The following is a 17,663-nucleotide window of genomic DNA, read 5'->3' as shown; positions in this document are numbered from 1 at the left end:
GTCTCCAGAGAAGGAGACTCCACAACCTCTCTGGGCAGCCTGTTCCAGTGCTCTGGCACCCAATTAAAATGAATAATAGAAAACAGTGCAAAACATTTAAGAGCCTGTCAGCCTGTCAGGTCTTGGCCATCTTTCAAATTTTGCTTCCATCATTTTCTACCTTCTCATTGGAAAAGGAGAGAAGGAAGGAGAACTAAGAATGCATTTGGGGCCCTTTGTCTTCATATGTGAAAACTACTTTGGAAGAAAATAGGGAAAAACTGTTGAATACTTGTGGCTGTGCTTCCACAGCTGAAGGACAAAGCTGGACAAGAAGATGCACAGTGAAAACAGCCAAGAATTTACTTTTTTTTTTCCTAAAATATGTATTTGCTGTATAACAAGGGTTAAGCAACAAACATCTGAGAGTGGCCTCTGTTCCCTTTGCTTCCCAGGCTTCAGTGGTCCACTGCAGCTCATTTCTGTCATTAAACTAAGAGAAGATTTAACTAATGAATTTTCTCAGAGAACTGAATACATTCATCACAGAATGGTTCTGCTTTGCACTAGTCTTCTCAAACTGAAGTTCCTTTGGGCTTGCATCCCATCTTCTTCATCTGAACACCCAGTATAAAGCAGCAAAAGGATGACGAAGAGACAATAGCAAGAAGTGCATATAATCGACCTACCCCAGTTGATTTTTATTCATTCCAGCACTTGCTTTGTATAATAGCTGATTCTTTAGGCAGTATAATTCATGCACTGAGAGGTCATGAAAGAGGCCTACATGGAAAAAACAAGCTCACAACTGTAAAGAAAAAGAGAAATTAAAAAAGAGTACACTAAAGTAGGCCACTTCTTATAAATTGAGTGTTCTTGCAACTTTTTCTAGCTTCTCAGCTTGTAAATGACACCCATTTAAAACTTTCAGAAATTCACACATCTTCTGGAAGGAACATGTAGAACTGAAAGAGTCTAAAGTATACCTTACAAAACACCTCTGAATTTCCATCTATTTATGTGTACTTTTGCATTTGTAGGTAGATATGGATATGTCATACTATCATATTTAAGGAGGTCTACAAATACCATGTAACAATTTATGAAAACATACCATACCATCTGACACTGCACACTAGTAGCTAATTAATGCTAATATACCAGTCATGCAGTGACAAAAAAAACCAGAATCAGTTTTCTTTATCCAGCGTTTCAGTGTACTGCAGAGGAGCAGAAATCTTGTGAGTGGCATATGGTAAGAAAAAGTCAGCGTCTGTGGGTTTTTTGGAGTTACTTGGTCATTTTAATAACTATTTTTTTTTTTTTTCATGATAGTCTGTATTATTAGAGGCATTTAGATTACAGAAGGTAATCTATAGTAATGGCTGAAAGTGTCTGGATAAAATTTTGTCTAAAATCTGTCATTTGGAAAGGTTGGCTTTGTAATCTGAGAGTACTCTGTATGTCTCCTGCATTATTCATTCAGAGACAGAACAACGGTTTGATGGGCAATGGGATGAGAATTTCTTTCCCAGACCATCGTGGTTTGTTTCTACAGTTCTGTTGTTAAATCCTTCCTTTCAGTCACTTAATTTAGTGCTGTCCCATTTTTCCCTTGGCACTGAGTTTTTCTAGCTGAGAACCTGGTGCTGTCTACAAGCTAATGAATTATAGCTGTTTGAGTAGAACCAACCAGGAAAGACAGGCTGGTTTACTCACATTCTTCTCCAAAACATCCCATAACAGTAGCAGAAGAAAATATTCCCTACAATGCACATGATTTCTCTTAGTCACGCCTTGGGATGTATGCCTTTCCTACTGATACTGGTTTCTTTATTCCCAGATGATGTACAGGAGATAAAACATGCCTTTCTGTGTTGATACAACATAGAGTTATAGTTGGTGTTTAAGCTGAAGCCTGAAAGCAGATTTTTACTGCAAATTTAGATCTTAAGGAAAGCTGGGTGCTGAGGATTAGGTGCGGAGGAGATTGTGTTCTTGGAGAAAAAATATCTCATTTCACTGGTGCGAGGATTTTGGCTGAATTTCCTTTAAAGCCAAGGATGTACTCAACCCAAAAAATACACATTTCTGTCAAAGTTCAAAGCTGGACTGAAGCAGAAAAATAATCTCACCTTGCTTTATATGTCTGGGGATAAAGGAGGATATTATACTTGACCATATGCTGTAATGGTGGCTGTCCATGGGCTGCAGCCCATTCTAAACCCATAGTTACCAATTTGGCTTATGGCTAATGTTTCCAAAATTGATTTTCCTTCTTTTATTTGGGTGAGGTAACATTTTTTAGCAGGTCTTCTCTTGAACTTTTGTTGAAATATTCTAGTTTGGGCACACAAATGCCATGGAGACAGTTTTAAAAATTAGTAACCTTTTCCAGACTGCTCCCCCATTTGAATTTAAACAACCTTAACTCACTCCTAATGTGAGAGTCATGATTTGGATCTGCATGATGGGCTTCATTTCAAAACATGAGTGCACTTTTGGAATGAAACTGTACAACCTTAAACAACATATATCAGAAACGCTTATATGAAGGAAATTTTTTTCTATTTCAGCCATGTCCCGCTGAGTTGATGACTCTGAATTGTAGGTATCCATCAAAAGAACATAAATACCTGAGCACTTCTATGTGTATGAGGAGAGAGGTATCTAAGACTTCTCCTGGCCAGTGTTTATAAGTAGCAATTTGGGCTCATTCATGGAGTTATTACCAAAATTATGATTTTATCTGACATCATTGTTTAGTCTTGCTAATGGTAAGCTTATGGAAGTGATGAACATTTGCTCTGCCTTCCATACAAAATATTATTGCCTTTAATCAATTATAGTCTAACATGAGCATAGCTGCTAGCTGTAAGCAAAGCAACCTTTCTGTTATGAAACAAGGAAGTTTTTGTAATCCAAGCTGGTTTATTTTCTGTTTCAATCTGGGCAGAAAATGAAGCCAAATTCAGGCTGTGATCAATACCATCTTAAACACACAGAAATCTGTTCAAGCTATTTTTTGTTAGTTTATCTTTGTGTGTGCTGTGTGACTTTTATTTATGACCTGTTTAGGTGCTCACGAATGTATATGAATAAAAGAATTGCTACATTATTAATGTTTCCTGTCATGTCCCTGCTAATTAAAATCCCAGTTGAGTAAGTGCTAATATTTGCAAAAGCATTGATTTAGATTTACTTTTGCCTAAATTTAGTCAAAACTTGTGTATTGTTCCTTTAGAAGCAGTGAGATTCACATCTTTGGGTCTTTTAAAAAATAAAAAATGAGACAGCAGTTATAGCTAAAAGTTTTGCTGTTACGTGTTGGCATCCTTACTGCACTCTCAGTGATTCTTTATCTGGCAAGGATCATGTCTGGTTTTTACCTGCATGATCCCAAGGTCTATTTTTTTTTTTAAGTCCATGTGCTTAGGAATCTTCCAGAGAACATAAGTAATGGTATTCCCTGACTGTTGTAATCTATTCAGAAAATTTTCTGTCTGAAGATGGTGGAAAGTGTGTGAACGGACTTTTGAGCATTTGCTGCTTTCATGGGGTGTCTGTAGGAATGGCAGGTTCAGCTATTCCTGCTTTTTATTTTGAAGTTTTGTTGGTAAAGTCATGGCAAGATTTGCAGTATGGCAGCTAAAGCCTCCTTTTCCTTGGTATCTTACTTGGCTGATTTACATGCAGAAAATCCTGCCAGCTTTGCTTGTTCTTGTTTTTATGTTTAAAAACTGTGTTTGTATTAGGGGTCTTTTAGGCTCAGGTCAGTTAAAGGTTTTCTGAATTTACAAAGAATGTAATATCAATTTATCTTTTAATCCATAAAGTACCTAAGGATGTGTTGCTGGGTTTTCTGCCATTTGAAGAGGAACTCTTGAACGAGATCATTCTGAACTGTAGCCTTTTGGCCAGCTTAAGAGTTGAGAAAAAAAATAGTGCTAGGGATGAGAAATCTTCAGTAACCCTCGTTTTCTTTTACACCAGCATTTTTCAAATATACATTACAGGTATACTGTAAGAAGGGAGTCTAACTCGCCTAATTCAATGTGCAACAAGTCAGAGGAATATCAACTTAGGTATTTTCCAGTTCTCATGTGCAGGTGAAGCCGCCAGCTCTTGCATGTCTTGCTGCATCAATATGTCTTTGTTGTGGCCTTTTGCCTTTCTAGAGCACTGCAGCTGTTTTTTGGGGTCTCCTCATCTCACACCTCAAGTACTCTGGCATCCTCCCCTCCTGCACCGGGAAATATGGTGCCACCCCCACAATCTCCATTTGGAAGTCTGCTAAAAAGTTTCTCTCAGCTTCATTATTTTAACTGTATTTCTCTCCTCATTAAGCATGGACTGCTTCTCATCAATTTTAAGACCTTTCTTCATGAGTCATTCTCAACCTTTCTATCCACTGTTAAAATGTCTCTTCCTTCTTTTGATGCCTGTGTCGCTAGCCTCTGACCCCCCAAAATACCTTTGTGCTGAGTTTGCTGGTTTTCTCACTCTGTATAAGCTTCCCACGCACCTCCACAGAGCTAGTGCTGTCCTTTCTCTTTAAAACTCCTTTGTCATCACTCCTACAAAAAATGCTGGATAACCAGCTACTAGCATAGCTTGGGTGTTTTGGGTTTTTTTTATACCCTGTATCTATCGCTGTTTGGATTGACATCAGACAGACTCCACTTGGCCTGTACTTTCAAAGCACTGAGGTTCTGTTCCATGACCTGGACTTGTAAGTGCAAATACTAAATAGAATTAAATAAATAATTTCAGGTTTTCAACTGATCTTGATTTCTGAAAAGGATCAGTAATAAGGTTTGCTTTTTTTTTTTACTGTGCTAAATTAGACTGGCCATTCCTTGCCTGGCAATCTCTTTGAGTTTGTCCTGCGGTTGTGTTTTCTGACTTGTACCAAGGAGAAGCTGCAGCTAGTTGAGCCTGCAGCTGTGCTTTTCCTGCCCGGTGTGATGAACCAGTCCCCTTGTGCCCATGTCCAGGGGAATCCGCTGACTCCTTAGATGCTGTTGGCTACAATTCAAGAGGCTGACTGCAAGCTGTACCACTTCTGTGAACTGTAACTAGAACAATACACTTCTTTCCTATATTTCAGAATAAAAAGCAAATTTATAGAGCCTTGAAGGGTCAGGCAAATTTTTTAGGAGCCATTGTCCTTGGCACTGCCTATTTTGGTGATGGTGGTGGAGCTGTGGACGTACGCTGTCCCTCCTGGTGTGCAGTGGGAGGTTAATTCTTGTTCAAATCTGACAGTTTGTTATTGGTTGACATACTGGACAGAGTTATAGTGTAAAATTTCAGTATTTAAACAGTATCTAGAAGCTATGTGGCTAGCTGTGTTGTCATGCTAGGCTTTACTTTGTGCAGGGTGTTTCGAAGAGATTGACCCAATATGCTACAATTATACAAAAATTTGCAAACGGTTTAATGAGTTATCAAGTTTTAGTAACCTTTTTATACATTCTCTATGTTTCCTCCACCTGCTGTATGGGCAACATCAAGACTGATAATTGATAGCTCATGGTTGCAGAGATATTGTGATTGCAGACTGGGTCCATCTTTTTGAAACAGCCTGTAACTCAGTGGTTCACAGCATTGGTGTCTTGTCCATAGCTGCATAATTCTTTCTTTTTTCTGAGTGCTCTAACAGAAAAAGTCCATGCTTTGTGAGGATTATTTTAAGTGAAAGACCACGGCTACAAATGGATATGTGCAACTTCACTAAAGCAAGATAAATTGAATAGGCTAGATTGTGAAAACCCAGCCATTGGAAGTTACACTGATATTAAAATATTCTCATTTACTCAATGTTTGTGGGACAGTGAGGTTTGCCGTACTTTGGTTTTGAACTACAGCTGTTTGCTACTGTGCCATATTACTGATTACCCTGTTTCCCTGTAAATAAGATCTACCACAAAAATAAGCCCTAGCATGATTTTTCAGGATTTTTGATGATCCTCCAAGTATAAGCCATACTACAAAAATGAGCTCTGGTTACAGTTCATTAAAAAAAGTCAATTTAAATAGTGTCCAGGCAGCTATACATGTAAAAAAAAGGAAGCATCTTTGGAGCAAAAAATTAATATAAGACCCTGTCTTATTTTCAGGGAAACAGGAGCATGGAGCTTCAGAAGCTTCATCATGTCAGATTTCAGCCTCTGATTGACAGAAAGGTGTTACTTGGTAGGGAATTCATCTCAGTTGTCATCCAAATTGCTTTCCAGCAATCCCTATATCTCCATGTTGACAACACAGGCAACCTGAGCTCCTTGATTCAGGCACTCTGAAGTCTGAGAGTGGATAATGGTTCTTTTTTTATTTATTTTGTGTGTGTTTTGTTCTTAAATTAAAGTAGATTCTGACACCACTACATGACTTGATGAGCTAAGGCTCCACTATAATAATACTACAACGTTGAGTTTTGGTGAGGACCCCAAAACTAAGAACTACTCATTGACAGAACTTCTTGATTCCAAGAGGCTGAACCACAACCTGTGTGTTGTGATACTTATTAATGCTAGAGCAACCAGGAGAATTAAAACATCTCCAAACAGGACTCACATCAAGCAAAAGCTTGATGGGAAGCTGGCAAAAATATCCAAGTGAAAATTCTTCTCAGCAAGGCGCAATTTAAAAACCCTTCACTTCTGTAGGACCCAGGAAGCTGTATCAGATTGCAGTTTACAGCCAGAACCCACTCCTGGGGTTTTGGAAATTGTCAGCTAGCACATTCTTTATTTTTCAAATGTTGGTTTGACAGGAGAAAGCTGCCTTTTATATAAGACTACGGGTTAAATTTGGGCATTGACCTTGGAAGAGAAATCCTGAGCACAGGTTCTTGTTTGCAAGTCATGTCTGCTTTTGCAATTTATTAATTCACTTCCTAATATAACATGTAAAATTTGTACTGGAATCACACCCCAAAAAGTCATTCTTGCAGGGAAGATCTAAATGTTTCATGTCAGCCAGATGCAGATTTGTGTTCCTTCAGGTCAGATACAGACAGGCAGGTAGCCTAGGGGAGTCCCCTCACCACTGAGTTTCTCTTCTAAAATGCCATTTTACTGCGTTTCCCTCCAGCAATGGATTTGAATAGGGTCAGCTGTGGCTGTTTTGTTGTTTTTGTTATTTAAAGTTGGTCCTGTTAGCACATTAGTAATTTTCTGTGAGTTCTTACTGGGTTGAGCCTTAGGTGTACAGATCTAGATTTGGCCAGGGTACATGCAGAAACAGCATTTTAGGTGTCACGGCTGCTTTACTGAAGAAAATATAGAGGCTTACAACTTTTCAGCCAGCTGAGATGGTGTCTGAAGCAAGGCTTTAGATGTCACTCATAACTTAGAAATATTCACTTTCCACCTGAACCCCAGGAAAGGTGCCCATTTCAGAAGTCTCTGAGTGATTCTTTCCTCAGAGAAACTGGTGGTTGCAGTTCAGCATAGTCATCATCAGGTGCCTAATTTTCATTCATGAATACTCTCCACATCAGGGGATCTATTACCCTGCTTTAATGTAACATATGTGACTTTTGACTGAGAGTTTATCCCAGGTAGAATTTCATCCTAGTATACTGGGCAAATGCAAAGCTAACCAAAGCTGTTATGCTGCACAGACATCTGGAGTAGGATAGCTGCAGTACTTTTCGGCAGAATACAGTATTCAGGTTTTGCTCTTCCTCATATGCCCCCCCAAAAAATTAGCAGACTCTTACTGTGCTTGTCATAACTAAGAAGTAGTAATGACACCAGTTTATCCAGTCTATCAGTCCACATCCAGGAAAGCCAAGTAATTATGTTGACATCATCCATTTTTTTTTGAGTTGGTATAGTAAATACCTACAGCTCCATGTGCTTTGCACTGTCAGAAACACCACTTTATGTACCAAAGAAATGAGAGGGAAGAGCCAGGTCCAATTCAGGGAGGGGGATGTGATTTAAAGGAGTCTTGTTTCAGTGTCCTAATGGATATTGTTTGTGAAAACACACAAATAGCATTTACAGGGAGCCAATCCTCTCTAGTACGGAGGAGCATGGAATGACAAACTGCTTTTGTTTATAGCAAAACGTGAGTCTTGGCTAAGAAGTAGTGTTTATGGTAATTGAGCTTTACAAGGAAGTACAACTCAGTGGGGAACACAGAGGGTAGGATTTGCGGTGAAGCAGGTAATGAGAAGAGCTGTGCAGGCACTTCCTGATGAGCATCTGCTGCTCCAACAGCCGAGGAACATGACTCGCATGCAAACGCTTGCACAAGGCTTTAGCAGGCATTCCCTCCAGCGTGCCACCCACCTTCTGGTGTCATTTGGAGTCTCCTTGAGCCCTTCTGTGATTTGAAATCAGTGGAGGAGAAAAGAGAGTAATACAAACAACAGATGTCTTAAAGCCTGGAAACAGAGAGAGAAAAAGCCCCATGGCAAAGGAGAAGGTGCAGTTAAGGTGTTTCCCATCGTTAGCTTTTGATGCCTCCAGGACAGACTCTGTCTGAATTTCTGCATGTGTATATAATAAAAACAACTGTGCACATAGGTGGTGAAGAAATGGTAGTGCATACAGATGGCCATCACACACATCAGGGAATATTTTTTGCATCCTGTAAATGAGTGTGACCTATAGGCACTAAGTGTACTTGCTCACACAAAGCAACCTGTTTTAGAGCAGGTTCACCAGTTATTTCCCAGCTGCTGAAGTAACAGCTTTTAGTCTGTGGCGGGATAAAACACATTATTTCTTTTTATTTGAGCTTAAATGCTGTTCCATAATTTAGAAAGTTAATAGCACTCATCAAGACAGCTTTGCTGACAGGTGGTACCTTAAGCCATGGCAATACAAATACTGTGCATCCCATAACCTCAGGAGAACTTAGCTGTGCACTACGTGACACTGAGTGCAGATTCAGACAAGGACTTCATCTGTGCTTTGCGGCATGGGGAACTGTCTCTTTAAGTGCTTTGATTTCCAGAAAGAAAAACTGTGATGGAAACAAATGTGATTTTTTTGCAATATATAGGTAGCTGGGGATGGCATAGAGATCCTGAAAATACATGACCTGCTGAGTGTTGACTCAGGACTACATGAGACCAGGAGAAAAAAATAACTAAATAAATAAATACTGTGAATGGAGAAATGAAATTTCCAGATTATTACTTCTTGGGCAAGATAACTGAAAGAGCTATAAATATATAAAAAAAAGAGGGGGGATTCAGGGCTGAGAACTTTGTGCTCCGAAAGCTTATCAAGCCACCTCCTGTTTTCCCACATCTATGTTCTCCTTTCATGATGGGACTCTCTTCCACAGGTTTCAGCAGACGGGTCCAAGGACTGAAAAATCACATTCACACACAATCTCATTTTCTTGTGATATTTTAAATGTGGTTTTATTTGCTTGTTAACTTTCTGGGTTTTTTTCAAAGGATTTTGGTAAAATCTGTCTCAATATATGTTCACAACATTTATTTTGTTACTGTTAGTTGTACTATTTTCTAAAAAATGTAATTTGGCTACTTGGTTGCAGGAGTTTAGGACAACTGCTCTGTTACTGAATGTGACTTCTGAAAGCATTCCACTTTAAGGATGAATACTGAGACTATCAATAGAAATTATTTTTCTTTATATAGAAAGCTGTACATTAAAATAGTGTCTTCCTGTGTTGTTTTATGCCATGCATATTATAGGAAATGATATATATTTTAATATTAGTAGCAGCATTTTTTAAACATCAAATATTAGTTATTACAAACCATAGAGGGAGTTTGTTGCATTTAGTATGTTAAAATGCAAAACCTGTTTTCTCATTAATGCTATCTTAGCACAGACTTTCTTAATCTTTACAAGGGTATCCTATTAGAAAAAATACACACAAGAATAATTATGCCTGTATTTTAAATAATGTTTTTATGTCTGTGTTGCTTCCTCTCTACTTTGAAAATATACAATCGCTGTTGCACAGATGGGAAAACAAGAGACATCCATAAGAGGTGAAATAACTTCACCTGGAGGTCTTCTAGAGGAAGACAGATCTCCTGGTTTCAAAGCAGAACCTTATTATAAGTCATATATTAAACTTATCAAGAGGTATTTGTAATATAACAAAACAGAAGACACACTTTAGAGATATTATTTAACATTTACTTTTCCTTCCACAGGAACTTTTTACACCGGAGTGCAAATTCAAGGAGTCTGTTTTTGAAAATTATTATGTAATCTACTCATCCATGCTCTACAGACAACAGGAGTCCGGGAGAGCCTGGTTCTTGGGGCTGAACAAAGAAGGGCAGGTCATGAAAGGAAACAGAGTGAAGAAAACAAAACCAGCAGCTCATTTTCTACCCAAGCCATTAGAAGGTGAGGTTCAGTCCATCACTGGCAGATCCTCCTATAAATCTGACAAGAAGAAGAGGGAATGGTTTCTAAAATACCCTTTGCGAATGTGCGTGCCCTGTACAGGGGCCATTCCAAATGACAGTCCCCAGGATTCATGGAGCAGTTCCATGTTTCGGCATAGTAATGCTAGAAAGAGAATATGTAAAACATTTTTTACTAGGAATTAAGAGGTCATTTTTTAAGAAAATAAATACTTTGTGGAAGTGCATTGGGCTGGTTTTAAAACATTCTCTCAGTAGGGACAAAAGCTGTTGTGAGTCTTGCAGTGAGAAAACAGTCCTTTCATTAAGCAGAATGAAATAATGGATATTGTAGGATAATTGGGAGTTATAAAGGGAATGGATGAAATGTCAGTATTTCTAAGTAAAAACTTTCTAATACAAAACACAAAGGTCTCCTTGTGAAATAAATCATACTGTATTACTTAGCCAGTTGATGTAATTCACAGAACTTGTGTAAGTTGGCCTTTAAACCAAGACAGAAGCAAATAAAAGTCATACTAACCTTGTACACTAAAATGATGTCACATGTTCTCTGAAAAATACATTCACTTATATCTCGGAACTTTTGAGTTCCCCTATGTATTCTGCAGGCCTTTATAAACCTATGCTGCTTTTTGCTTCTTGTCCTAATGGCATTCCAAGTTTCACTGATATTATTGCTACACATAGCCTCAGTCATTCTGAAAATTATTTTGTTACTTAACATATGAAAACACATATCTGAGCAATGCTTTAGTTAGCAGTCCCATTTCTTCTAACATTTTAACTTGAAATTTTTGACTAAAGATCAGTTTTTTAAATGTTTCAGAGTTTCACCATAAGGAAAGAATCTGAATAATCCTGTGTTTTAACTTCATGTTTGAACTCAGGTTGATGCCTTTGTGCTTTCATCATCTTTCAAAAGCTTACAGTATTTTCATCAGCTGTCAACAATGTTGATACTTTATATGTCAATCCCTTTATATTGAATTATAAGAAATGTAGGGAGGGAAAGCCAGTGCATTTTTAAAAGCAACAACAATTCATATGGATTAGGAAAGAAGTTACTGTTTTCATTAATGTTTGGATGGTCAGACTATCAAAATGGCTTTGGCAAGGCTTAGAAATAACTTGCTTTACATTGCCCATGTGAATCATCAAATATGAGGGATCTGCTATATAATCACTTACTTTATAGTTCGATCTCATGCTATTTGACTTAATATTTCTGTAGGTCACGGTGTTATTTAATCAAGCTCTTTTAATTAATTAACAGAAGTGTCCTAAACACAGTTATAGGGGCATTCTGAAGACATAGATCATCACCAGCCTTAGGTACTGTAGGGAAGGTGATTAATTCGGATGCAAGGGTGTCATGTGGGATAATGCAAAGCTTTTGACACTGTCCCATATGACATCCTTGTCTCTAAATTGGAGAGTGATGGATTTGACAGATAGACCACCAGGTAGATAAGGAATTGGCTAGATGGCCACACTCACAGAGTTGCAATCAATGGCTCAATGTCCAAGGGGAGACCAGTGGCAAGTGATGTTCCTCAGGGAACGGTATTGGGACCGGTGCTGTTTAACATCTTTATCAGTGACATGTACAGTGGGACTGAATGCACACTCAGCAAGTTTGCCAATGACATGAAGCTGTGTGATGGAGTCGACACTCTGGAGGGAAGGGATGTCATCCTGAGGGACCTTGATAGGTTTGAGAGGTGGGCCCATGTGATGAAGTTCAACAAGGCCAGGTGCAAGGTCCTGCACATGAGTTGGGGCAATCCCAAGCACAAATACAGGCTGGGTGGGGAATGTATTGAGAGCAGCCCTGAGGAGAAGGACTTGGGGGTGTTGGTTGATGAGAAGCTTGACATGACCCAGCAATGCGCACTTGCAGCCCAGAAAGCCAAACATAACCTGGGCTGCATCAAAAGAAGTGTGACCAGTAGGTTGAGGGAGTTGATTCTCCCCCTCTACTCCATGCTTGTGAGACCCCACTTGGAGTCCTGCATCCAGCTCTTTCGCCCCGATATAAGAAGGACACGGATCTGTTGGAGCGAGTCCAGAGGAAGACCACGAAGATGATCAGAGGGCTGGAATGCCTCTCCTATGAGGACAGGCTGAGAGAGTTGGGCTTGTTCAGCCTGGAGAAGAGAAGGCTCCAGGGAGACCTTACAGCAGTCTTACAGTACCTAAAGGAGACCTACAAGAAAGCTGGAGAGGGACTTTTTACAAGGGGATGTAGTGATAGGACAAGGTGTAATGGCTTTAAACTGAAAAAAGGTTAGATTTAGATTATAGAGAAGAAATTCTTCACCATGAGAGTGGTGAGGCACTGAAACAGGCTGCCCAGAGAAGTTGTGGATGTTCCATCCCTGGAATTGTTTAAGGAATTGTTAAGAGCTTTGAGCAACCTGGTCTAGTGAAAGGTGTCCCTGTCCATGGAAGAGGGGTTGGAACTGGATGATCTTTAAGGTTTCTTCCAGCCCAAACCGTCGTATGATTCTATAAACTTCAGACTTTCAGAAGCCATCAAAGGATTTAGATTATGTCATTGAAAATATTAGAACAAGTATTTGATTAGCTAATGATGCTATCGGGCCCTTCGTATTTATGATGAAACTTCACACTATTGAAGATCAAGGTCAGTACTTTGATGCTTCTGCCTCCTACTCTAATTAGCCAAGGGATGAAGGGATTGTGCTCTCTATGGCGGCACACAGCCAGTCCTGAAATCATAGTGTGATGATTAATTCCTTTGACTGCTTTGACATCTCTTTTAATGTTGCTCTGATATAAATAAATGCTACTGCAGTTGGGTATAAGTGGAAATATTACCTGATTCGGTGACATGGAAAATGAAATTGAATTATCCAAGAGCATTAATCATTAAGGCAGCTTAATGCTGGAGATGGGTAATTGAACACATGTATTTTCCTCAAAGGATTTAATGTGGTTAGAAAGGGACCGATACCCAGGGGCAAAATTTGAATTCACTGGATAGTTTAATTTGGAGTTTTCTGCAATTCCACATGCAGTGGAGATCAGTGGCTACTACATATATTTTTGAAAGGAGGAAGAAAAAACCCCAAACCTTTTGTGTACTCTCTGCAGCCGTGTCCTGGGCATTTCTTCAGTACACACCTGAAGAGATCATGGCCAAGCTCCTCAGATTTGGAAGACAGATGTACAGACTTTCTAGAACTGGTCCCAAGTGCAGTCTTGCAACATAGGACTGAAAAAGAACCCTTAAGTCTAGACAACTGTATCATATAATCCCATTTGTTAAACACCATCTGTCTTACCTCATCATATTTTACTTCTAAAAATCGCAGAATATTTATTTAAGGGGTGTGTATATATATACACATATGCTTGTGTATATATATACATATATATATATATATGAACATTTTTGTGTGTCTGTCTCACGCAAAGACAGAACAGTAGGTTTTCATTTCCATGGCTTCTATAGTTTCCATTAAATAAGCATGCATACTGTGTTTGTAAGTCAGATATGGAGGAAGTGAGAAATTTGGAGGGTCAAGCAAAGCTATCAGTCATGCGAAACAAGTGTCTGTCAAAGTAAATAGTTTCCCTCACGTGCAAGATGTACATGGATAATATTACAATATCAGTTATTGTAGAAAATTAGTCCTATTTGAGATGAGCTCTTAAATAAGATACTTTCTTAAAAATGTCTCTCCTTTTTTTTTTTTCCCCCTCAGTTGCCATGTATCGAGAACCATCTTTGCATGATATTGGAGAAACGGTGCCAAAGGCTGGGGTAACTCCAAGTAAAAGCACAAGTGCATCTGCAATAATGAATGGCGGCAAACCAGTTAACAAGAGTAAGACGACATAGCCAGATCCTCGCAGGTGTTATGACTTACTGAGTCCCGAGTACAGTTGAGCGATTTATCCTTGCCAGACTTCCCCTCTGCAGTGTCTGTGGAGCAGCTTGTGGCCAGTCACAGACTTGCCTGTTGCTGTTTCTGAACTGAGTTGTTGCAAGCAGATAAATCTCAACATGTAGCTCCACCCACAACGAGAAGACACCTGGATGAACCAGCTAAACTCAGACCATGGAATGCCCTACCAGATATTGGAATGCCTTTTTAATATCTTTTCTGTGACTGTGACACTTCATGTGAATGACATACTTCACAAGTACACTTGATACCTTGCCTGCTGACAATTGCCCATAAGCCCTTTTTGAGTCCAGTTTCAGCAAAATCCATGTGTTTAAGTTCTATTTTGTAGCACACAAATAATCAAGTAATTTCTAGTTAGATGCTGTAAACCTGTGCTATTATGGATTTCTCTTCTTCCCTTTTTTATAAGGCTGCTCGCTCCACTGTCTGTGATCTTTTGCAGGGATTGTGTTTCTCTAGAACTTAAGTGTTGCCAGTGGCGTAGATTTGAAAGCAATCAGGGAATCAGGAAGCCTTCAAAATCTCTTATTACAAATTATATCTATAAAGAATAGGATTATTGTTTCTGGCTTACAATATTGATTAAATGTGAATACTCTTTAGTAACAGATACTGTGCTTCTGAGGTTGGCATTATAGTGGAGGGAAGAGTGTCAAACACAACCACCAGGAAGTTTTCTGAACCAAGTGTTTGGCATCCCCCTATAGTTTCTTTTTGTGCGTGTGTTTTATACATATCACAGGCTTACTGGTAATGGTAACATTTGCCTTGCCCAGCGAGCAAGACCCGCTCATTTTTGGAAAAGTGGGTCCAAAGAATTTTATAGGCCTTGTAGGCCTGAATTAAGGCTCATTTTTCATCTACTGAATCTTCATTGTTTGAAAAAAAAAAAAAACACCACCGATTTAAAAAAAAAAAAAAAAAAAAAAAAGACTAGCCAGAATTGCGCTACCTAAACCCATTTCAAATATAATCCTTTCCTGTTTTTAAGGAACTCAACTTAATGCCATTGTTATTTTTGGCTGAATCCCCACACCTACTTAGCAAAGCATGGGCAAGGATGTTGTTGTGTTCTTTTTTGCAGCACCAATGCAAAGGGTAGTTACAAATTATAGTTTAATATTTCTGGTGTTTTAAAAAAAAAAAAGTTTTAAAACTGGATATATTACAAAACTTTATTTTTATTTTTAGCTCAGCATGCGAAGTCTGGTCCTATGTATCTCACTGATATCCCAGTACATACCTCCACCCAGCTTCCTTGGATAATATACCCACCAAATTGCTAGATTGAAGGTGCCTTGCCTTGATCTCTGTACACTGTACTTTCTCCTACATGAACCTAGACGAAATCAAAAACTTCATGAAATTGAAGCCTTGGATCATGTTACCAGGAACAACACCAACCCTTTGAGTTTGTCACTTGTGAACAATTAAACCAATGTTAGGAGTAGTGAGGAAGATTTAGAGAATGCCACAGAGATGCCACTGAAGTGTTGCACACTTAGTCACAGGCTTTCAGAAGACTAACATCATGGATACACTCTCTATGCTTAAGAAGGTATTCGTTTCTCAGAAAGGGCAACAAGAACCAAACTGTAACTCAGTTTGGAAAACTGTGTGGCGAGGCTCTCTTGGCCTCTTGCTGTTACCTTGATATTCGAAGACAAAAAAAGGAAATAATGCATTCCTTTTTTAGCACTGTATTTCTGGCAATTTGTTTTATCGCATCTTTGTGCTGAACTCCCTAACAGAGACCGCTGGTTATTTCAACACCCTGTCTGCTCAGCTGAACAACTGATTCAGTCTGAATGAACTCTTCATGGTAGTTTTCAAATGTGTTCTGTTTTTATAAGCAACATTTAGTGCACTCTTTAAGGAGGCTACTGTAAAGCTGCTAAATTCTAGATTTTTTTTCCATAGGCCAGACTTCCTTGTTTATAAATGTAATATGAGAACAGGAAGCTAATACTTGATGTTGGGTCTTTCTAGGGAGGGAATAAGTTAAGCATGAAGCCCACCCTCCATGTAGAGGAAAAAAATACAAACCTGCTTTAATACTGTGATAAAAACACAAGGAAACTTTGACTTAGACTGTGCCCTTGCCCACAAGCACTCAATATGTGTGCATGGGGAAAATCACGCTTTATAGAAACTTCAGTGCACCCTTCTCATCCCATCTGGTCCAGGGGGATTTGTGCACCATTCCTGAGAAAAAAAAAAACAAAACCAAAGCAACTCACATGGTGACTGGGGGCTTGCCCTGCATCTGGAGGACCCATGAGAGGCAGCAGCCTCAACATTGTACTATCTGCTGGTTGTAGAGGAGGTCCCAGGCCTTCCTACAATTAGAAGAGGAGCACTTCACAAAATTTTGAGTAAAATAATACAGCTGAAGGTGGCATTCTCGCTCTCACCTGAACCTCATAAGAGTTCATGAGGAGGGAAAATGTGTTCTTGTCCCATCCAGCCATCTTTTTCCCTCCTACCGTAAAAGTCTGGGGAGAAATGGGGCTGAAGATCTGGCTGAGCCATGCAAGGAGGTTCTGGTTCATGGCCCAATGCTACATAAGTAATGTTTTCAACATTAAACTTTTTATCCTGAGTAATTACAGTCTGTGAACCTGTTGGGGGGGTGGGGGGGGCTATAATTAAGGCCAGATTTAATTTTTGTAAGCAGTTAGTACATATGGGAAATACAGTATTTTAAAAATTATTTTCTGGTTTTGTTTCTATGGGCTAAATCCAGATGTGTGTTTAATCCAATGACTAGGTGTCCTAAAAATATTTTTTCTACAGTCTGTTTCAACACAGCAAAGGGGTCTTTGTGCTTTTTTTTCCTTCCATTAATTTTGTTACTTGTCTCACTTGTTGCATGGGAAGAGGATGGCAAGGATCAACTGCATGTAGTAGGTTGTGTCTGTCAAAGAACTGTTGGTCTGTATTACTGAATTTACATACATATATGCAAAGAGGTTGTCTGCATTGTACAGTTTGTGTTTATTCTTATTTGTTGTATACACAGATTCCACATGAATAAAACATTTATATGAAGGCATACTGGAAAACAACAAAAAAAGTTTATGTAAGAAGTAGACTGTGCAAAACACCATTGCACTGGCCACAGGATGGTGAAACTTCATGTAAATAGTTTGGCAAACTCAGTTCTCCCCTTTTACCATGCCAAAGAAAATTTCAGCTCCTTAATATAATACCTCTCTTGCTGTTCTCCAGGATGAGACTTCACCATTTTCTTCCCTCTAAAACTAACTTTGCTGTTAAGTGAAAGCTGTTTTCAACTGTCTGTTACTACTAAAGTACTGTACAGTAAACCTGACGGAATCAATTTGTATTTACAGATTGGGTTTTTT

The 17,663-nt window shown here is 39.0% G+C and overlaps 1 protein-coding gene across 9 annotated transcripts in view; it reads left to right on the top strand.

Moving 5' to 3' along the window:
* The window catches only part of FGF14 (fibroblast growth factor 14), a 409,258-nt gene extending 392,324 nt beyond the window's left edge, over nucleotides 1-16,934 (top strand). For all 9 annotated transcript variants that reach the window (XM_065829698.2, XM_065829696.2, XM_065829701.2 and 6 more), the window contains 2 exons: nucleotides 10,136-10,334; nucleotides 14,089-16,934. In XM_065829698.2, coding sequence (XP_065685770.1) covers nucleotides 10,136-10,334; nucleotides 14,089-14,225 — 336 coding nt within the window. In that variant the 3' untranslated portion in view covers nucleotides 14,226-16,934. The remainder of the gene's footprint in view (nucleotides 1-10,135; nucleotides 10,335-14,088) is intronic.
* Nucleotides 16,935-17,663: the final 729 nt, after the last annotated feature.

Source organism: Patagioenas fasciata, chromosome 1 (assembly GCF_037038585.1).
Source record: "Patagioenas fasciata isolate bPatFas1 chromosome 1, bPatFas1.hap1, whole genome shotgun sequence".
Classification (NCBI taxonomy): domain Eukaryota; kingdom Metazoa; phylum Chordata; class Aves; order Columbiformes; family Columbidae; genus Patagioenas; species Patagioenas fasciata.
The sequence above is the reverse complement of the archived record's forward strand: the minus strand, read 5'-3'. Positions and strand labels throughout refer to the sequence as shown.